Source organism: Phocoena phocoena, chromosome 11 (genome assembly GCF_963924675.1).
Source record: "Phocoena phocoena chromosome 11, mPhoPho1.1, whole genome shotgun sequence".
NCBI classification, from domain to species: Eukaryota; Metazoa; Chordata; class Mammalia; order Artiodactyla; family Phocoenidae; genus Phocoena; species Phocoena phocoena.
Window position 1 is genome coordinate 71868280 of NC_089229.1, and position 22953 is coordinate 71891232.

The 22953-nt window shown below is 35.0% G+C and overlaps 2 protein-coding genes across 3 annotated transcripts in view; both read right to left on the minus strand.

Annotated features, from left to right (window-relative positions):
• The window catches only part of LRRK2 (leucine rich repeat kinase 2), a 149004-nt gene that overhangs the window by 42099 nt on the left and 83952 nt on the right, over nucleotides 1-22953 (minus strand). The window contains exons 26-33 of the mRNA XM_065887771.1: nucleotides 19578-19671; nucleotides 17083-17269; nucleotides 15810-15991; nucleotides 13078-13307; nucleotides 12546-12673; nucleotides 10985-11203; nucleotides 7448-7649; nucleotides 6360-6448 (exon numbers count right to left, since the gene is read on the minus strand). Of these exons, the coding sequence (XP_065743843.1) occupies nucleotides 6360-6448; nucleotides 7448-7649; nucleotides 10985-11203; nucleotides 12546-12673; nucleotides 13078-13307; nucleotides 15810-15991; nucleotides 17083-17269; nucleotides 19578-19671 (1331 nt within the window). The remainder of the gene's footprint in view (nucleotides 1-6359; nucleotides 6449-7447; nucleotides 7650-10984; nucleotides 11204-12545; nucleotides 12674-13077; nucleotides 13308-15809; nucleotides 15992-17082; nucleotides 17270-19577; nucleotides 19672-22953) is intronic.
• Nucleotides 1783-2641, minus strand: LOC136131059 (high mobility group nucleosome-binding domain-containing protein 3-like). Of its 2 annotated transcripts, none has more exons than XM_065887772.1 (2): nucleotides 2383-2641; nucleotides 1783-2340 (listed from the first exon to the last, which is right to left on the minus strand). In XM_065887772.1, the coding sequence occupies exons 1-2, from the start codon at nucleotides 2527-2529 to the stop codon at nucleotides 2254-2256; spliced, it is 234 nt and encodes a 77-aa protein (XP_065743844.1). In that variant the 5' UTR covers nucleotides 2530-2641; the 3' UTR covers nucleotides 1783-2253. The 2 variants fall into 2 exon arrangements, with proteins under 2 accessions (XP_065743844.1, XP_065743845.1); XM_065887773.1 differs by having other exon boundaries at nucleotides 2232-2267; nucleotides 2383-2529.

Below are 22953 nucleotides of genomic sequence, written 5' to 3' on the forward strand. Positions count from 1 at the left end.
CAGTAAAAATGATTAAAACAATTTTAATGTTGTCAAGTACAACACAGGACCTAATTTCTCTAGCTAGCAGCCAGGTAGCCTAGAAGCCCAGTGGGGCATGTACTACCTACACACACAAAAAAATTTTTATTAAATTAAGGGAGTTAATTCAGATCAGAAATTCTGGAGATCCTCTGAAACCAATGAACCACAAGCCTTCCCCAACTCCAATTAACACATCAATCCAGTACCCCACATCCTTGTTACAGTCTCATCAATAGTATATTCCTAGGGAAATTATCTTCCAGACTGTGTTATCACTACAGGTTTGCAATAGAAATGTTACTTTACATTTATATAATAGGAGATGGTTTGCATCAGCGAGAAGAGAGGTAGCTTAGCACATTTCAGTGATTCTCAAACAAAGTAAGTAACCCCTGAATTTCACTGGACTCCACTCAGTCTGGATCAGTGGGTCTGAGATGAGGCTTGAGAATCTGCTTTTTTAACAAGAAACTCTGATGATTCTAATGTGGAGACCATACTTTGAGCTTTGATCATCATCATAACAATTAAAAATATAAGTTCAGAAGAACTCAGGTTCAAATCCAGGCTCTACTGCCAATTGTGTGACCTTGGGAAAGATATTTAATTTCTTTACCCACAGTTTCCTTCTCTGTAACATAAGATAATAAAAGTGACTGTCTCTTAGACTGCATGAGAACAAAATAAGATACACATAAAACATGCAAAATACATACAACAATTTTTAGCAAATAGCAAGCCTTCAAATGTTAGCCATTATCTACATATTCCTATTCATTTTACTTGGCCAAATTAATTTTCAAAAGAGATTTGTGCTTAATTTTCTTTAGTAGATCTATAATGCTTAAGGGATACTTAAATAGGAACAAACATTATTTACATTATCATGTAGCTGGGTAAAATACTGGACTGTAAAATCCGTAGGCCCGAGGACTTGTCTCACTCAACACCATATTTCTATTTTGTACATATACCGTCATTGAATCAATGAATGCATGACTGATTGAACATAATGATATCTAATGCAATGTATAATGGGTCATTAAATAATAAAAACTATAATTTGGGACTTCCTCCATATCGTATAGTTTATAGCCCAAACTGCTCTTACACTTTAGGTAGTGAAGAAAACTGCTGTTTTAGTGTTTTTAAAGTTGCTAAGACCTGTCTGACAAACTCACTCTCTACCCCCAGCCATACTTTATATTTTCTTTGTAGCATTCTGTACCACCTAACATGTTAAGGATCCATGTTTTGGTTATTTCCTCCCATTTGAACGTCAACTCCATGAATGCAGGAAACTTGTTTTGTCTACTGCTGTCGCCCCAGCACCAGAACAATATCTGGAACATCATTAGGTGCTGAATAAATACTGTTGAATTCGTGAACTGGGGGAAAATAAAGTTTGGAGCATTTTATCCTAGGGTTAGGTTCATAGGCACTGGAGCCAAACCACTTGGTTTGAAATCATAACTCTAATTCTCCCTGAATATGGAGTCAAACCACTTGGTTTGAAATCGTAACTCTAATTCTCCCTGAATATGTAACTTTGGATAAATTATTTAACCTCTCTGTCCATCAATTTCTTCATCTTCAAGAATGGGCACTAATAAAGTACCATTTAAAAGAGTTGTTCTGAGAATTAAATGAGATAATCTTTGAAAAGCATATAAGTAACCTCTCATATGTCAGCCATTATTGTATACTTATTCTAATTTATTTTACTTAGACAAACTGATTTTATTTTATTTTATTTACTTTTTTTTTGCAGGAAGGAAAACCTTTTATTTTAAACCACAAATAGTCAGCAGGTGGCCACAACTATCCATGTTTCATTAAAATTACATAAAACCTAGGTACAAAAGCACCACTGATTATTGTTCTAGAAAAACTGCATGAAAAAATTCAAATACACACAGTAAAAACACCACAGTATGCACAGGACTAAATTTTTAAAGCAAGTGCATGGAATGGTGAATCAATTTTACAGACAGCTTCCTATACTAAATTGGTATTTATTTTACTCAAGGATGATGGGAATCTCCAAAACTCATGACTATGAGAAGGTAAAATGTCCATCCTTATATATTTTTGTATGCCAACTAGTAGAGTCCTAAAAAATTAGCATTTACAAAATACTCGGTAAAAATAGCTTTTAAAAGTTGTCCCAAGAGGTACATAAAATCAACCCTAATTTTCATGACAAATCATTCTCTTTCGTTTACAGATTCAGTTTTCTGTGCCTTCCTTTCCAGCTTCTTGCTTTTCCTCCTTCTTCCCTTTAGCACCTTTTTTAACCTTTGTTGCCAGTTCGTTCTCAGTAGGGCTAATGTGAGGATCTATGCATAGGATAAGGGCCTTAGCAGATGTTTTTCTTGGTTTAGGTTCAGGTTTTGGGGGAGCAGCTTTCGCTGACAACCTGGCAGACCATCTGGTGGGCTCCTGTTTAGTTACTTTGGAGCCATCCTTGCCCTCTGGATTCTCTGGAGACTTTCTCTTCGGCATAATGACTACGTTGGTACAGCTAAAAAGTAAAGCAACGGGCTGGAACTGCTGGCACCGCCACTGGATGCTGCCCCTGCCGCAGCTGTTCACGCACAGGGCTCGGCGTAGCACGGCCTCCGACAAACTGATTTTAAAATAGAAGTTTGTGCTTGATTTTTTTAGTAGATCTATGCTGTGCTACCACTATCTGTAGCAGATAGTTTCCAAAGATGGACACATTAATTTTTTTCTCTCTCTACATGTGGGCTGCTTAATCCTTCAATATATAGAATCCATCCATTTCCCTGAACAAGACTTGTGGTTGCTCTGCTCACTAGAATATGGCAGAGCTGACATTTTACCAGTTCTGGGCCTGGCCTTTAAGAGGTCTAGGCATATATGAGAGACCACATGGAGGAGCACCAACACACCAAAAATGTGAGTGTAGCCTTCTTGGACTCTCCAGCCCAGCTCAATGAGGAAGCCAAGCGAACGACCCCTGTCAATGCCATGTGGAGCAGAACCACTTGGCTGAACCCAGTCAACCCACAGAACAGTGAGAAACAATAAGCTGTTGATGTTTTACTCCAAGTTTACTTGTGTACGCTAGGTTTTGGGGTATTTTGTTATATAGCAATAAAAAACTGAAACCTTATCTTAATTTTATCACCTTTGAAAGACCTCTTATTATTCCTTCAGCCTGGTAATTTCTAAGGCTAACTTATGCCCTTGTGCAAGGAAAGAAAATTTTCCAAATTTCTCACACAACTTTTTATCAAGATTAAATTGCCATGCAAGTTTTATAATACTCTACCAGTAAGTCCATTTCATATCTCTTTTATCATATAGTTAAATGAGTTTTGCAAATTTCTCTGTGTGTTGATGGAAACTTTAGTAAGTTTAGTGACCTAACAGCTCTGCGCACAAAGAGGGTGGCTGGGCACATTAGAGCTTCTACACCATGAAATTATTTCTTCCCTTGTCTTGATGACTCACTTGGAGGTGAATAACCCTATTTATTTTTGCTGGTTTGGTGTCAGGCAGATCATTCTGTCTTCACGTGATTACTTATGGCTTTCATTCTCTTTAAACCTTAATAAAAATGACATATTTCAGTATATCACATAAATAAAAATGATGGCATTTATCTTTTACATTAAGAAATTTTACTGACCCTTTAGATCTATCTTTCAAAATAACCTGAGTTGTTCAAATTCTTGACTTAATTTTCAATTAAATTAACATGTTTATAGTATAACTAATAGTATAACTATGCTAATGAGAGTTTCAACTTAATTACTCCATAGTATCTTCAGGGATTTTATTGCATCATGATGGAAATTTGCTTCTGTCAAAAGATAGTGATTCTGATGGAAACCACTTTGTTATTCTATTGAATAAGATGTACCCACTCTCATATTATCCACACGTGTGCAACTTTAAATAGTCCCAATTCACATGGAAACACATCACTTTTTGGTGCAACTTTAGCCTTTTCTTGACTATACAGAGTTCAGTTATTTTCTGATACAGGTGCCACCTAACAACAAATCTTTAGGGTATAATTAAAACTCCCTTTTCTACACAGAGTGCATATAACTACACATATTGTTTCATTTAGCTCCATACCTGGCACACTTTCCAAAACTACATGAATACATCTTTACAGTTTTGAAGATTTTTTTCATTTCCTGAAATCATAAGTCTTTAATTACCAAATAGGTCAAATATAAACTTTTGCTAAAACTTACTATTCACTTATACTGAACTAGGGAGCCAATGTAGAAGATAATATTGTTATTATCCTTATTTTACAAGTGAAGAAACAAAAGGTTAAAACATTAAGAAATGTCAAAGTGAGTAAGGATTTAGGAGAGATCTGAATGCAGGTCATGCTGACTCTAGAGCTTGTGCTCTTGACCACTATACCTTCCTGGCTCCATTCTCATTAGGTAGATGAGTAAAATCACACTTTCCATGGCATATGTGCAGAAGGATGAAAATCTACTTTAAAAATATCTGCCAGACGGGCTTCCCTGGTGGTGCAGTGATTGAGAGTCCGCCTGCCGATGCAGGGGACGCGGGTTCGTGCCCCGGTCCGGGAGGATCCCACATGCCGCGGAGGGGCTGGGCCCGTGAGCCATGGCCACTGAGCCTGTGCGTCCGGAGCCTGTGCTCCGCAACGGGATAGGCCACAACAGTGAGAGGCCCGCGTACCACAAAAAAAAAAAAAAAAAAAAACTGCCAGAATAGTAATAACTGTCCCATTACGATTAACTGCCAATTGCAACATTTCAATACATTCTCAAGTTCTGTGGTATAGGATTTAGCCACAAATTAATTCCCTCTTTAAAATATCTTTCTTATTCTTCCTTAGATGAAATTTAGGAACTATTATTCAAGATTACCTGAGGGAATTTAATTACCATTACAGTTGATTAGAAGAGAGCTTTCTGAGGCTTCCCTGGTGGCGCAGTGGTTGAGAGTCTGCCTACCGATGCAGGGGATGCGGGTTCGTGCCCTGGTCCGGGAAGATCCCACATGCCGCAGAGCGGCTGGGCCCGTGAGCCATGGCCACTGAGCCTGCGTGTCCGGAGCCTGTGCTCCACAACGGGAGAGGCCCCAACAGTGAGAGGCCCACGTACCGCAAAAAAAAAAAAAAAAAAAAAAAAAAGAAGAGAGATTTCTAACATAAAAAAATACAATCATTTTAGTGACTCAAAAAATTATACTCGGGGCTTCCCTGGTGGCGCAGTGGTTGGGAGTCCGCCTGCCGATGCAGGGGGCGCGGGTTCGTGCCCCGGTCTGGGAGGGTCCCGCGTGCCGCGGAGCGGCTGGGCCCGTGAGCCATGGCCGCTGAGCCTGCGCGTCCGGAGCCTGTCCTCCGCGGCGGGAGAGGCCACGACAGTGAGAGGCCCGCGTAACGCATAAAAAAAAAAAAAAAAAAAATTATACTCATAAACAAAATAGCCACCAGTGAGTGCACATGCTGGAGACGCCCTCCCCAGGCTCACTTCAATTCATGATTCATCCAGATGCAGTTGTTCTCACCCAGGGTGATTTTGTGCATCCTAAAATATTTGGCAATGTCTGGGCACATTTTTGCTTGTCATACTGGGAAGGTACTACTGGCATCTAGAGGGTAGAGGCCAAAGATGCTGCTATCATCCTACAATGTACAACAAAGAATTATCTGGCCCAAAATGTCAATAATGCTGACATTGAGGAACCCTGAGCTAGTGTGTTCTGTTTGAATGGTTTTCTGTGGCAAATCTATAGAGGTGGATTATGATAGCTAATTAATATAAACTCATTGGTAACTGTTATTGGGAGAAGAAATAATTTTCCATATGAAATATAAATAGAGAAAAGACAGCCATAACCACCACTATTCAAAATTTTTAAAATTGTAAGCATTTAGAACTTACATTCCACTGAAGAGTCAAAATTTTCCTCCATGTTGTCTAGACTGAGGTTTCAGAGGCTCATCAACCCAATTTTTGTATATGTACTTATCCCAAAGATTTTCACAAAGCTTTCATTCAATTGACTATATCAATAACCAAACCAAAGCTATCATCAGGATCTAGAAAAGTACTACGGAACAGAGCAGTACAAACACCTGTCTGTGACTTGAAACAAAGACATTAAAGTAAATTCTAAGATGTCTTCTCTTCTTTCATGAAGTTCTTCTTTATGCAGTCTTCTACGCAAATTGTTCTACAGTTTTCTATATTCACAGTAGTTTCTACCTTAACTGAACACAAACTCTATAAAACTCAGTGCTCTAGGTGTCACTTGTAGTTTTCTTCAATCATTACTCCCATGCCACAAAAATATAGTATACCAACCTGGGCCATGACTTTACAAAGCCACTTGGGTTCCACAAAATATAAGTCACTTAACTGCAAGGCTGGGTCTTGAAAATGAAGGAGGACCCCTGGAGTACAAATCAAGAGTGAAACATAGAATTTAGAATATGCAAATATCAAGGGGCTTTAGAGAGAATCTAGTCCAACCTCCTCATTTTACAGATGAGTAAACTTCAGTGGCAGAGCTGAGACCCGAACCCAGGCAACACAGCTCCCAAGCCCTGAAATCCAAATATTATTTTAAAAAGTTATCTTTTGAACTATATAAAATGATCATATTTAAGACAAAGCCATACATTGAAGAGCATGTATTTAGAAATAAATAGAAATTCATAAATATTTTTGGCTTTCTAATTACATATTACAAAGACACATCTTATTTTCGAATACAGGTAAGAAACACAAAATATCAAAGGAAGCTACTGGTTTAAGAACAATGAGGAGATGAATGGATCAGATTCAATCCACATAAAGATTATCTTTCATACAGCAGAATCTGGAGATCAAAAGCAACTTCCCAACCACTTATCCGAGCACTACAAATCAACTCACACATTTCTAGCAAGGTTATATTGATCAAGTACACAATTAGCACCAAAGTCTGTTCAAGAGTTTTCATCTGTGAGGTCATGCTGACAACATGTTATGCAACAGAGCAAGATCTGCCACTCAGTAGCTGCATCATCTCAGACAACCATTGATTCTCCAAGTGCCACGTTAAACCATCCCAATAATAATTCTTCTTTTCAGTGTACAAATAGCCTCCACATAGGGTCTCACAGGTCCTGAATAGTACAGTCAAGTTCTACAACCCATGTTTTAACTCCTGCTCAGAGACCTTTTCCACTACTACCCTTAGATAATTTCTCAATTTTTCTCTTATGACATAATACATGATTCAACATCAATGCTCATGATGATCTTTCAAAAAGAAAAAAAAATCAGTTATCTATTAAAGAATTTTGTCAATATTCTGTTAAATTTTAAATGTAAGTTCTATACAAGGTTCAGGTACATTTTCACAAATTACTACAGCAGAGCTTTCAAAGAATATGCAATAAACAAACCTGATTCATTTAGGAAGTGAACTGCATGAGGAAGCTCATTTTCATCTAACTGCAGCTGATGTTCTTTCACAAGTTGTAATAATCGTTTCTGGTCAATTACAGGAAATTCAACTGGCACATTTTTACGCTCTGATAAAATGATTTTCTCAAGTTCTACATAGCAGTCTGGAATCAGCTGCCCAACAACAGGCTGATCTCGGATCTATGAAATTACAAATGACAAGCTGTAAAAATCCATTTTATTCATCGATTTGTCTGGTGGGTGGTAAATTCTATGCTAATCATTCAGAACTGTATTTTTTAATAAAATCAAAATGTAATGTAAAACCAATTAAATTGTCAGGAATAAATAAGATGATCTTAAAATATGAAAAAATATGAACACAGAAGCCAATTTGGAAAGAACTATCAAATAATATTACATGGAAATATTTATCTAGCTATTCAGAAAATCCATGGCAAAATCCAAGATAAATCATTGACAGTAAATAAAGGACTTTCTGTTTTCTAAGACATTAAACTTACATGCAATAGATATGCTAGCATAAGAAGTCAGCAAGTATTGTAAGAGCGTTTGAACCTTATTTATTAGATGAAAATGTGATCCACAACCCAAGGTAAAACTAAATTTTGTTCTTGTTATTTGCAAAATGTTGTATTAGTGGAATGTAGGTATCAACAGTGAAATCTGGAGACAGACAAAAAATTTCCTCACCCAAGCTATGCTTTTTCGTGGAAACTTGAACTTGGAAAAATAAGAAATCATCTAAACCCCAATGATTCTGATATGAGAGGATGATCTGGGGTCTGTTACACTTAGAATCTAACAACTGTCTACTAATCGAGAGATACATAAAATAAAATTTTAAAAGAATGACCTTAAAGTGATAGTTTCTATAATTAAAATCTTTTCCAAACTTTTTTCTTAAAAATCTAATTTTAAATAGAAATGCAACCCTAACAATAGTAACTAAAATACCTTTGAGAACCACCAGGTGGCACACTCTCCCCATTTCTCAACCCATGAATATATTCTTGTATATTCTTTTTACCTGACAATAACTAACATAATTTCTACTTGAATTCTTCAACTTATTACAAATAGAAATTGGGTTTTATTACACACATGCACACACACACTTTAACTTGCTCCTTCTACTTTTAACTAGAATCTTAAGGAAATTGATTTACAGCAACTGTAACCATTACTTTCATATTTACCTCCAAACATTCAAGATTGTTTCAATGTACGCTTTGAACCAGAAAATTAAATATAATTTCACTAACCTGCACTTTTCATATTCTCTCTCTTCATCATTTATAAATTAAGATAAAAAATAAATTCAGACTGAAATTTATGTTTTAACCCAAGAAGGGAAACCTACATATAAAAGTAAACAAGAGTTCTCACAGAAAGCAATCAAGTAACCAAAGGATGAACTTTACAGGGCTGGATTACAGGGCCAGCAAAGGATCCCACTCTGCTAAGGGGCTGGACAAGATTGAGAGGGATATGGTTGGCACTGAATTCTGTTTTGTCCTCCTTGTTTTAAGCTTTATTATCAGGTCACCAACAGCCAAAAACAAAAAACTTTTATTCTGAAGTCTGCACAGACACATGTTAATAAGGGTGAGACAGGGAAAGATTAGAAAAGAGCCAAGATGAAAGGAAAAGATGAAAAACAAATGAAAGGGCAAACAAAAAAAGATTTCTAGTAGATTAAAAGCTGTTGTTTGAATACAGGTTGAAGCACCTCAGGGAGGAAAGAATATTCAAGTTCTGGCAGGTTTATTGTTTTGGGGTCATCTGAGTCACTATTCTGCAAAGCAATCAAACAGATTTTCAAACCAATATGCCAGAATGATGTATCCATTAGTAATAGATACCTTTCTTCAAATAATACTGCCATTTCTCAAAGCATTTGTTTTACTTCCTTATCTGGTATTGCCTTCAGAGTTCATGTACAAGTGCAGAAAGAAAATTGGTCTCATTAATTGATAGTGATAAATTGCTATTAGCCTAAAGCAATACCAGTACAGCTTGATGAACCACCTTATCCAGACTTTGCTTCAACTAAATTCAGGCTTTCTCAAAACAAACTCATCCTCCAAGAAGTCTTTTTTAAAATATGATAAATGCTCTGATACCAATGATAAAAAGAGAAGCTATTAAAATATTATAAATAACAACAAAGTTCTGTAAGCATAGGTATAGTCTCAAAAGAAAACTCCCTGGGTAAGGAGAATATTTAATTGAATATATTAATTTTGCATATTTGTTTCTTAAAAGTCATATTACTCTTTAGTCATATGTCCCACAAAAAAAGTAAGAAAATCTACAAATAAATGATATTTCATTCTTCTTATATAAAATGTCACTGATCCACCATTTGTAAAAGCTTTTAGTGACTGGGATAAATGTGCTGAAAGATACAAATGTGCAAATTCTCTCCCTGGGCACCACAAAGACCAGTTTATAAATGGCTCATTAGGTTTTGGATAGGAACATAATCTGTGGAAATGGAAAAGTAAGCTAACTAGCCAACACATTATAACCAAGGTGACCATATAATTTATCATCCAAACTGGAATGCTTCTGAGAATATAGTGGGACACAATTAATAATTATGCTGGGACTGTCCAGGCAAAACAGGACCCTTGTTATAAGCCATGGCCTTGATCATTAGTGCTAATGAGCTAAACGAACAGAGATTAACAGTGAAATCCACCATTGTGTTGTTATATTGAACTATTCAGGGTGTTTTTCAGTACAGTTCATACCATGCTGTCTGTAGAACCCAGGTAAAATTTCTTTCTCTTGCAAGTATTAAAAACAAGTGTTCTCACTGTTAACCAATTTATTTGCGTTTTATGAACTCCATGAATTACATTTGTCTTACCAGAAGAAAACTTTGAAATCAAAAACATAATTCCCAAAATGAAAAAACCCAGTTTGTATGAACTAAAAATTGCTTAGACATTGATGAAAACCAAATTAGTGACCCTGATTATCAGACGAAAGAAACTTCTCCCAATATTGAGAAAAAAATATTTGGAAGGGAGATCACAGTGACAAGAGACATGAAGGAACAACAAAGAAAATCAAGGAGAGCATAAAATAAGAACTCGAAAAGAAAGCAGATGGAAAATATAAGAAAGATAACCCCAAGACCCCAACATTCATCTTTATCCTTTGGATTGAATCACCACTACAGGAAGTTGGGAGAGAAAGGGCATCAGAAACATGTCCGAGATTCTCTCAGGAATATTCTCTCAGCTTCTCAGATATCCTCTTAGTTTCTCTCAGTATCCTCAAATTATTTTTATTCCCACTTCTATGAGTTTGAAATAAAGTATAGCATAAATAATTTTAAAATTGAAAGTACTTTAATAATGTTAACAGCTCTGAAAAACACCCACAATTTTAAGATAGCTGCTCTCTTCTCAAGACTTTTGACATTTCTTAGCAGTTGCACAACATGAGAATTAATAAATTATATTTATCTACTACCTAAAGTTGGCAATGAACCATGTTACCTTGAAATTGAGGCTCTCATTTATGATGGTTTTCCGAAGTTTTGCCAAAGCATCGGATTCCTCAGTGGCATTTACAAAGTGGTAATCCCGTATTGCAGGAAACCCTCTTTTGTTCAAGAGTTCCTTGGTGATTTTACTGATACAGGCTTTGCGCTGCTTCTCATCAGAAACATCCAAATGTGTCCCAACAAGAATCACAGGGGACGAAGAAGCACGAGCCTATGGGGAAAGATACAAAATACTTTTGTGTTTTTTTTTTTAAATCAAGACTGCTTACATTTCCACTGACATTCATTTTCTATGAAATTCACTTGAGTGGAAATGAGAAATCAAGACTTCTAAGAAGAAAATAACAACTTCCTTTCCTTCCTTAAACCTAAGAAAAAACTTACCCTTACAAAATTTTAAAAGTCAATTTTATGCCCCTTCTTATCCAATTATTACCACTTTTCTTTCAGGTGGCCTATGTAACAGTAATAGTATATTTTTCTTTTGCTTTTTCCGTGCCTTAAAATAGGTTATTCTCTAAGTGTGCTTTGGTCTTCTAAATAAAATAGTATTTAATAATCCCCAAATTATTTCAGAGTAATACAATTTGTTTTATATTTTCTCTTCCTTACCTGTAAATTCAATCTCCTTAATTCATATTAAAGTCATTCAGTGTGGAGTCTACAATGAAAAAAGTCACTAAAGCAAATATTACTGCGACTATAGTATTTTCTCACTTTGGCTAGCTATAATAAAGTCAAAAAAAGGAAGTTTAAAAAATTACCAAAATGACAAAACAAGCTTGATGGAGCCAAAATTTCCTGACAAATCTTTTTAAGGGCTTGCCTCACAGAAGAGCCCACTGGAACATCATTCAAAGACCATTCACTCTTACTTTGGTCTCAATTCTAAAAAGTCATATATATTTAAAACCATATATACATAAAGTAATAGCTGACAATATGACAGCAAGGGACAAATTGGAAAAATTGCAAAATTCCAAATATACTATTAATCTGGGACCATTTAAAACTGTAAGATCTGAAGGACTTCACACTAAATTGCCTCTGAGGACAGAGTTGGTGATGCACAGATTGCTTTTTTTCACTATGGTTTATTTTAAATTAGGGAAGTTCATATTACCCTTAAGAAATAATATCAGGGAATTCCCTGGTCACCTAGTGGTTAGGATTCAGGCTTTCACTGATGTGGCCCAGGTTCAATCCCTGGTCAGGGAACTGAGATCCTGCCAGCTACGTGGCACAGCCGAAAAAAAAAACAGAAATAGTATCAAATAATATCAAAATAATACCAAAAATAGTTTAACTTATAAACTCTCAATTTCTATAGCTTAAAATGGTTTCCAGTTTCTATAACTCTCACTAATATAGAAAACACTATTTTCATGTCACAACTTAATTACTTTCCCAACTCAAAATTTTAGTGCTTCTTTCTTTTAAAAAATTATTTGAAGAGACTATTTGAAGCACCTGTTTGCCCAAAATAAATTACCTTACATACCAAAAAAAATCCAAGAATTATTTTCTATTTTCAAATGATTAGAACAGATCACCTTTATATTGAAGAGCCAAGGCTTCATGGCATCAACTTCAGCTTGCCCTTTGCTGAGGTCATAGACAGCAAGATACAGGGCTCGTTGGGTCATAAAGTGGGGGTGAGTGCTGTAGAATTCCTCACAACCTAAATAAAAATTAGAGAATTTTTTAGCCTTCCAGAAAATAGGCAAGAATTTTTCATCTTATTCAAAAATAAAATTAAGTGATACTATCCACTATTTATCACACAAAGAAAGAGAAAAACTATAAAAAATGATGGTTACATGGCTACACTGGCTTTTTACTAGGGACTGACAACTTTTCACCTGTGTCAGCTACTTAGCTTCAGCTGGCATGTACTGGTTCCTAACATTTCCTTCCATGGCTTCTCCATTCTGGTGGCGAGGGTACAATTAAGAGAAATAAGTGGCTTTGGAATAATTCCATAGGATCCACCAGGTCTCTTTGCAGTATTGGAACAGAAAATTCAGTTTTTAAGTCCCTGTTTTAAAAAGATGTGTGAATAAAAAATTCTAGCAAAATAAATACCTGCAAAATCCCACACATTTAGAATGAGGTCTTTCTTCCCTTTGCCTCTTATTTGGATGGGCCAGTCTTTCACGTCTATGCCAACTGTGGCACCTTGCATCCCAAGATCTGATTTCTTGATTTTCATTAATTGCTGCAACAAGGTGGTCTTACCACTCCCGGTATTTCCCACAATCATAAGTTTCATTCGGTTATAGGGCACAGCTTTTTTTAACCGCTGTTGAAGAAACCTGGTATTTGAAAAACAAAAATAAAATAAACTGCTTAGCAGTGTACTTATGATACAGGTGAATTCTTATGCACTGAATTCTTTCAAATATCAAACTGTTCTAAAATACAGTATGCAAAAGAGTGCATAGCTCATGTAACTAATAATGCATGTGTCTTTCAATGCACTATTGATGCATATATTTTGTTAGCGATGTTGGTGTAGTTGATAATGATCGGCAGCATTATCAAATATAATGACATTCTATCACCAGAAATAATCAAAATTTCAAAATATGTTTGTAATACTCACTAGAATTTTATACACACACATAATTTCTTTAAATAACACAAATAAAACCCTAAAAATTATAAAGTATAATTTTTTTTTTTTTTCAGTATGCGGGCCTCACTGTTGTGGCCTCTCCTGTTGCGGAGCACAGGCTCCAGACACACAGGCTCAGCGGCCATGGCTCACGGGCCCAGCCACTCCGCGGCACATGGGACCCTCCCGGACCGGGGCACGAACCCGTGTCCCCTGCATCGGCAGGCGGACTCTCAACCACTGAGCCACCAGGGAAGCCCAAAGTATAAAATTTTACAAAGCTCATAGGATAAACAATCAAGGTAGAGTATATAAGCATACTGCTATACTAAACTTTGATAGTGAGGTCGTATTTGGTACATTATACATGTGTATGCGTACATATATTCATGTATGGTATACATAATGTATATATTTATATATATCATACATGCATATACATAATGTAAATGGAAAGGGAGAACATACTGGTTAAATTATAAATTGATACATATAAATGATTATACTATCAGCAGATAATATGTTGCTGTTCCTAAGTCTTAATGTGAAAATAATTGAAACTAACTAGAAGTGCTGCAGGTGGCTAGCAATACCACCTTTAAATTAATAGTACATTTAAATGTTCTCAAAAATAAAATGGATATAGAAAGATATATTTTAAGTATGTTAAAATGTTGCCACAGTTTAAAATTAGAAAAATAAACTAAATCATAAGTGAATCTTAGGGAATATTGACTGATTAGTTCTCATAACTAATAGGAATCTGTCCAACATTCCTGATGATCTGAGCAAAAAGCATCATTATTTTCTTGAATTATTTGATGCTCTAGAAAACAAGATCTGGCAGATCAGACCTTGTACCTGCTGTTATTGAAATCAGTCATTTTCTCACATACAGCTTATGTTCTGTTTTCATCACCAATAAACAAGAAAATCAATGGTCCAAATGTCTATTTATTAAGAATTCATTCTTTGTCATTCTTTAAAAAAGCAAATGAGGACTACAATTTCTAAACTACTCCAGGTCTATGTTCTCTCTAAAAATGTTAAATATGTTTAAAAATATTTAGTTATATAGTAGCTTGATAATATAGCATAACACATCGAAAACCAGTTCTACTAAATGTTTAGTAAGAATTGAATACATTTTTATATGAACATCTTTTCCAGTTTCAGGAAGGAAAATCATGGGAAATAACTGTGTAGGGTGCGGGCTAATCACGTTTATTTAGCATAGTTGGTGAAAAGATCTTTTTTGTTTTTTCAAGTTAAATCACACTCAGGAGAACAAAAAAAACAAATCTTTGTTCATAAAAAGAGACAAAAAGCTAAATATAAATTAAGAAACTTTAAAGAAGAGATTTAGGTAACTGTAGTTCACTCGTAATGCAACAATTATTAATTGTATGCCAGGCTCCGTGTTTGGTGCCAAGAATGAAATAGTAAGTAAATGTAGCCATGGTCCTTGACTTAGTGGACATTATAGGCAAGTCAAGGATACATTAAGAGGTGATAGCTGAAACCTGTAAGATAAATATGGACAGCAGTAGTTTTGTGGAAATAAAAATAAATGATTTTACAGGTAGGTAACAATAAGAGTAATGTGCTCAAACAGTAACAATAAGACTAATGTGCTCAAACAGTAACAAAGAGTGGAATAAAGTTCATTATTAAAGATATTTGAAGTTCATAAAATATAAAACCAGAAACAGTGATACGTGGAAGTTTTGGTGGTTTCAAAAATGATCAAGTTGAGTAGGTTATCAGCTTCCTAAGCAAAATTGATGTAATTTTATATCATTTAAGTAACAATAATGCTTTAAGATATAATAGACATACGATAACTATTTGCTATATGAAATGCAGCTTGAGAAGTTATAATACTATGCTTTATTTCTTTAGATTGTATAACTGGTAACAAGAGACCAAATAGTAATAATTTCCTTTTAGAGTCCCTTTCTACTGAAAAGCATGATAAGGAGAAGCCATTCTGTCAACCTTAACTTGGCTAGGAGGAAATGAAAAACTCTGCAGTGGCACTAAACAAACCCATTTATTAAATAAAGGGCAAATGACAAATAAACGTTGGATGGTACTATATATTTTTTTCTTAAATTGTAACTATATATCCATCAAAGTCACAAAGAAAGGATATCTGAAACAAATTTAATAAAAACAAATGAAAATAAAATTATCTAACCTTATGATGTCTTTGGCTTTACATCCTATGTGTTTAAAATCAAAATTAAGATGCAGTTCATCCAAAGGAAGATCCCATATTTTGCTTAATTTCCCCATTTCATTGGGAAAGGATCTCAGCTCCAAGTTGTAACTAACATCAAGAGATGTCAGATTTTCAAGACAGCCAATCTCAGGAGGAATCTTAATGAAATAAAAAAGGGCAAATCTTGTTGGTGGGAAGAAAGAAATGTGTGCTGCCAAAACACAAGATGCTAATATGAAACAAGAGAGGTTCAGAGATCCCATCAGCACCTTGCACAGCCTCTCAAAAGAGTTCTAAAACTTTCCAAAGGTTTGTCATAGTTTTCATTATAAATGTTTGAAAACATACATATAAAGGACTTACCCCAATCTATGTCATTTATTTATAATCTTTAAAAACCCATTCTGCCTCCTTCACATATTTCATCACTTCACAACACTGAAAGTAAAGAAGTTCTTTTTATGTATCCAAAACCAATCATCTGTGGCTTCAGTCTATTCCCTCACACTGTGTTCTTCAGTAAAACTAAAGATCTAATCATCACAGACTTATGTACAACTTACTGTTCTTAAAATACAACTAAATGTTTATACCTTAAGTGGCATAAATATTGGAATTTCTTTCTGTTCCAAATTTTTAAGCAATATTCATTACTTCTATAATAGCAAACATTAATTTTCTGCAAAAAAAGTCAGGTATTCCAAAATATTCAGAGTTATTCTGAACCTCATGGTTTCAGGCACTTTACTGTTTTTTTGGCTTTTATAGGCAACAGACTTGAACCTGGCCAAAAAAAAAATTTTTTTCTGGGACGAATGGATAATCAATTTCAGATTTATAACAGAGACCTGTCCATTTGGGTGAATGCAGAAATTTAAGAATGTGGAAAAGAATGTCAGCTGAAAAACACAGGCTGCATATGGCCCGGAGACAACTTGAGAAATACAGCGTGTCTGAGAGTCTGTTAACAGATTAGCGATTTTGTGATAAATTGTCACACTTAAAGCATTACACACATTCATAATTAAATATATAAATATTCAAAATAAAATAGAGCACAAAAAGTGATTTTTTAAGGAAATTAAGCATTGTTAATATACCCATTTACCTCAGGGTAGGATTAGATCTTATTCAAAAAGTAAGCAATATCAAATAACAGATTTTGAAATGATCATTTGTGATAATGCAAATTATAAAAGCATATTTTCAAACTGGAAATAATTCTAAACAAATAAAGATGACCTCTTACCTCTTTCAGTTTATTATGAGAAAGATGTAGTTTCTCTACTCTAGACCATGCACAGGCTTTTTCACTCAAGTCCAAGATACTGATTTGATTATGACTAAACAAGAGTTCCCTTAAGTTCAAAGATCTCCAGTGCACAGGACCTGGTAGATACTGAATATCATTGTTGCTCATATCTAAGGACCGCAGGCTGAAACAATACAATGTCCAGATAAAAATCAAATGAGTGTTTCCAAAATACATGAAATAACATCACAAGTAATTTTCACCAGAGTGAGAATAAGGTATAACTTTAAAACTAACATTATTTATATATGAGTATATACGTGTTTTTTTGTGTACATAAAGGTATATACAGGCTAGAAAAAAAAGGCATGTCTCAACAGGAACATTTTTAAAAAGGACAAATAAAAACAAAATTGAGGCCTAATTTCCCTACTTCAGAAACATAAAAATGTCAACCATAAGGAAAGACCAAGTGTTTTACAAACACTTACGATGCATGAGAAATCATAATTAACAAAGGCAAAAACAGTCATTAAGATTCCTGCCTTCTATACAAGATTTACAAATATGTAGCCTCCATTTCTCTGTTCAATTTCACTCATACCTGGAGGGATTCTTCAGAGGTTGGGTCCTTAAGTTTACTATCATTTTTAGCAGCCAGCCTCAGTGTGAAAAGTATCATAACATTGAGCATGATGTCTTGTATACAGTAGGCCCTCAATGTAAATTTGTTGCTTTCAGGCAGGAATAGCTACCCAAAATTTGCAGGAAATAGCAGAAAAACACATGTCACATGTAAATGTACATGTGTAGGAAGAATAAAGATAGTCAACAATTGTGGTATATTTGACTATGTAAAAGGTTGCCTGGACTTTTACTACTGTATACTGATCCCTTTCATCCAGCATATTTGAAGTATTATGAATTAATTCTAAGCTCAAATAGCTGTACTGCCTGCTAGACCAAGATTCAGATCTGCAGAGCAACATTATTGCTCTAATTTTTAAATGATCTAGATTTTGCCCTAGTTACCTTATAAAAATGTTGAAAACAAGAAAATTAATTTGACTATATTAAAGATAAGACATGTATGTCTAACAAACAATGCAACTGAGACAAAGTTGAGAATCGTCAGGTTGTTCAAAGGCAGTGTCTCTTAGCTTTTAGACTAAACTTGGAGACTGAAGCTGGCCAACCACACGCTCATTTGTGAAACAAAAGAATAAATTTAAAAAATACATATAAAACACTAAAAATGTATATCTGAAGATGGTGTCTAAAGGTATAGTGTAATTAGGGACTGCATAATATTTTTAGTTCTCTGGGAAGAAAGCTTTCTTATGACATGCATCTTCTAATAAGCTTTTTTTTTTTTTGCGGTACGTGGGCCTCTCACTGTTGTGGCCTCTCCCGTTGCGGAGCACAGGCTCCAGACGCGCAGGCTCCGCGACATGTGGGATCTTCCCGGACCGGGACACAAACCCGCGTCCCCTGCATCGGCAGGCGGACTCTCAACCACTGTGCCACCAGGGAAGCCCTCTAATGAGCTTTTACAAATAGGTGGCTTCCAAACACATTTTCAAGAATAAATTATGTTTAAAATATAGGACCGCCCACCTGTATTCTATAGATGCCTGTATGTCAGAATTAAGAGTCTGAAATCAAACCACCAGTGTTTAAGAACTGTGACTTCAGGCAAGTTACTTTCTCTCTCTTATGAAATAGTGTTCTCATTATAAAGTGGAGATGATAACAGTAAGTATTTCATAGGATTATTAGGACGATTAAAAAGATGATCCACTGTTAAGCAGTAAACTACAGTGTCTGACACATTCTAAACCTAGACTTAAATTAACTATTATTCATCTGTCTCACACCTTCCATGGCTAAATTATAACTAAGTATTATTTGCCTGTATATGTATATATTTGCACATGTACCTTGATGGATTTTATTTATAATAAATAATACTACTAGAATAGTTATTTAAGCTTACAACACATTTGAAATCTAATTAATGCCTGGATTTGTAGTTAATAGGAAGCTTTTATTTTTAATGAAATTAACCAAAAATATCCCCAAATACTTGGAACGACATAAATTATCCTATTCTTCACCAAAAATGTCACTCAAACATAACAGGTATAATTTCAAAGTTAACAGTGTTTTAGCAACATAATCCCCAAAGCAAGTGAAATTTTAAAAGTTAAAGTGATAGCCAGTACAATCTCATTTGATTATAATAATGCAACAATTAATTACTCTTAAATTGTTTCTACACAACAGCACATTAAATAAATATAAAAGTTAAAAAGCCCAAATAACAATTCACATCTTTCATCTAATATTAAAAGTCAAACATTCATAGATTTAAAAACATTAAGTTTAGTAGGTTTAGAAATCAATTACATTTATATGTCTAAGTTAAAACCATGTTTATGAAGGTTTTGTTCCACCTCGTGTGGTTTTTAAAGTTAAAATAATAAACTTACTGTGGAAGATTTAAAATTGCTTCCGGAACACATGTAAATTTGTTTTGAGATAATTTTAGGCTTGTCATGGAAGAAGGCAAAAAAGGCATAGCAGCTAAGAGAAAACGAAAGTGAGATAATGGACATTTTAATAACTTTAACTACATTTCCATTAGATTCTACAATAAGAGCAGCTACCAATGATCTATCACATAATTTAATTTCCATTCTCACACTGACAATAAAATAATTCTACTTTTAAAATAAATTAATACTACCACAAAACATTAAAACAATACACCATAATTATAAGACTCTCTTAACCTGAAAGCCACGAAAGTGTCTAAGTATAAATTCATCTGTCCAACAACTGTACAAAGTAGAAATCATTAGAATATTCATTTCAAATTATCTGTGATATTATGGGACATACATTATAGATTAATTCAAATTACTCTGAAGTAAGTCTAACAAAACATTTTGGAATATTTTACTAATCCACAATATAATATAAAAATAAAAATTCTCTATAACACCATCTTGTAAAGAGTATTCTATGGAATAACTATGGATGTTACTTAATAAAAGTATTCTTTGATCATATGATCTTAAGAGATTAGGGACCTCCCCACAGAGATTTCTACCTTGAATTTGGTGTTATTTCGATACATGTTTTTGTACTTTTATGATGTATGCATCCACAGGTAATACATATTACTGTTTTGCATTACATAAATATTATCATATCGTACATGTCTATATTCAATTTGCTTTTTCATGTAACAATTTTTTTAGATTTATTTTTCATGTTGATAAATACATCTTATTCATTTATTTTAACTGCTACATAGCATTTCCATGGTATGAATATAGCCAATTTATTCACTCTCCTGTTGATAGACATTTACATTCTTTCCAATGTTTGGCTACTATGAAAAATGCCATAATAAATATTCTTATGCTTATGCTTACTTGCATACTACTCAGTGCCTATGACAATGTTTAGCAAATTGTCAAAAAAACCCAAAAAGCAAAAGGGTGTTCTGTGAACAGTGAGAGGATGCCTCTATTGTATATAACCACTAGTAGAATTCCTGAACAGTAGGGCATCTACAATTTCATTAGAAATGCCAAATTTCCCTTTAAGACAGATATGTCAATTTTGTCAGTTATTCCTGAGGTATTTTATATCTTTTGAGACTAAAAATATATACTTTACAAAAAAAAAAAGGGATTAGGGAAACATTACGCAAAATAAAATGAAATATTTCAGAGCTGTCAATATTCTGGTATATTTTATGAATTTCCAAAAGGGAAATACAGTACAAGGTACGTCCAAGGAATAAAATTCTATGGAACATAATTTTGGAAACTGAGCAAATCATACAGACTGTTTTCTCATCTGTAAAATAGTGAAGCTAAATCAGATGAACTCTGAGATTCTTTAGAGATCTGAAAATCTGTGGTTCTATGAAAGTGGCTTGAGAAATTATTTCTTAGCATTTTCAAGGTTAAAAATATGGGTTATGTTTTATCCAGAAAATCTTTGAGGGTCAAAATGTTCCAGGACATTACTAGAAGCTATTTTCCTGAGAAGCAGAAAGGTACATGCTATACTTCACCTATTTCCAAAAAGTATTTGTAGCAAAATAAATTAGTAGAAATGATTCTCCACTTAGGAATTAAAAGTCTTAAGGTTCAGATTCTATATGGAAGACTGATAAAATCAAAGAACTAAAACTTCATTTCACATGGGAATTTATTTTTTTTTGTGGTACGTGGGCCTCTCACTGTTGTGGGCTCTCCCGCTGCGGAGCACAGGCTCCGGACGCGCAGGCCCAGCGGCCATGGTTCACGGGCCCATTCGCTCCGCGGCACGTGGGATCTTCCCGGACCGGGGCACGAACCCGTGTCCCCTGTATCGGCAGGCGGGCTCTCAACCACTGCGCAACCAGGGAAGCCCCCACATGGGAATTTTTAATGGTTGTGGTCCCACTCAGGTATGACCTCCATAATGTGTCTTTCCAAATATAAAACCACTTCTAAAATTATTACAAAGTTGTGCAGTGCAAACATTTTTTGAACATAGGTATGTTCAAGCTTTCACAACTAATTAATTAATTCTATGCCCCTGAACATGTCACACAAAAATCTCAGTGCTTCAATTTCCTCAATTAGTCAAGCAGAGATCATACCTGTCCTACCCTATAGGATTTTTGTGAGATTCAGCTGAGATAACATATTGACCATAAGCTAGCCTTAGGGTCCCTCAGATGCTCTTCTTTCCAGACTTAACTTAATTAAACGTCACAGACACAGACACACTTCCCTGCCTCCACAGTCTGGATCAGATCCCCTTGAGGTACCCTCATAGCATCTTGAAACTTCTCCTCACAGCACTTAGTACGATATACAATTACATTTATTTATTCCATCATTATTCAATGTCAGTTTTCTGAACTTAACTACACGTTCCTTAAGGACACAGACTGGGTTGCTTTACTCACTAGTGAGTGAATCACTCTATTCCCCAGTTTCACTCTCATGGTAAGAACATGGTCAATATCCAAAGAGGGTGGAAGGAAGGGAAAAAGAAGGAAAATAATTCTATGCAAATTAATATGGATTTTATTGTTAGTAGTTTCTCAAAGTTCTGGGAAAATAAAATATTTTAAAGTAAGTTGTCAAACTATATTCTGCTATTAAATAGTATTAGAAATTATTTTACCAAGTCAGGTATAGGTATGTGGGTGGCAAGGTATGCATGGCCTCCATTAAGGAAGATAAAATAGGGAAAGTTCCCACTTACTTCCATGGAAGTATTCTGTTCCTCAATATTAGAACTTTCAGACAGGCTACAAATGAACATAATTCCCTGTTGTCTCACATGCTACGAGAACATAGAGTATTCCAGGATTTTTAACAAAAGTGATGATCATATTGTGTATTATTATAATATTTTGCACAGAGCAAGAGCTCAATGAATACACATTAACCTAACTAATTTAAAAACTTTTAAATAATTAATTTTATTTCTAAAAAAAATAATAGTGGGGTTCCCTGGTGGCGCAGTGGTTGAGAGTCCGCCTGCCGATGTAAGGGACACGGGTTCCTGCCCCGGTCCGGGAGGATCCCACATGCCGCGGAGCAGCTGGGCCCGTGAGCCATGGCCACTGAGCCTGCTCGTCCGGAGCCTGTGCTCCGCAATGGGAGAGGCCACAACAGTGAGAGGCCCGCGTACCACATAATAATAATAATAATAATAATAATAATAATAGTACTTATACTCCAAAAATCTGCTGAAGAAACTTCAGTAGGAAACTCAGTATTTCTGCTTCAAGCAGCTCAGGCAACTTATAAGCATTTTTAGTATAATCGTGTAAAAGGAACCACAGTT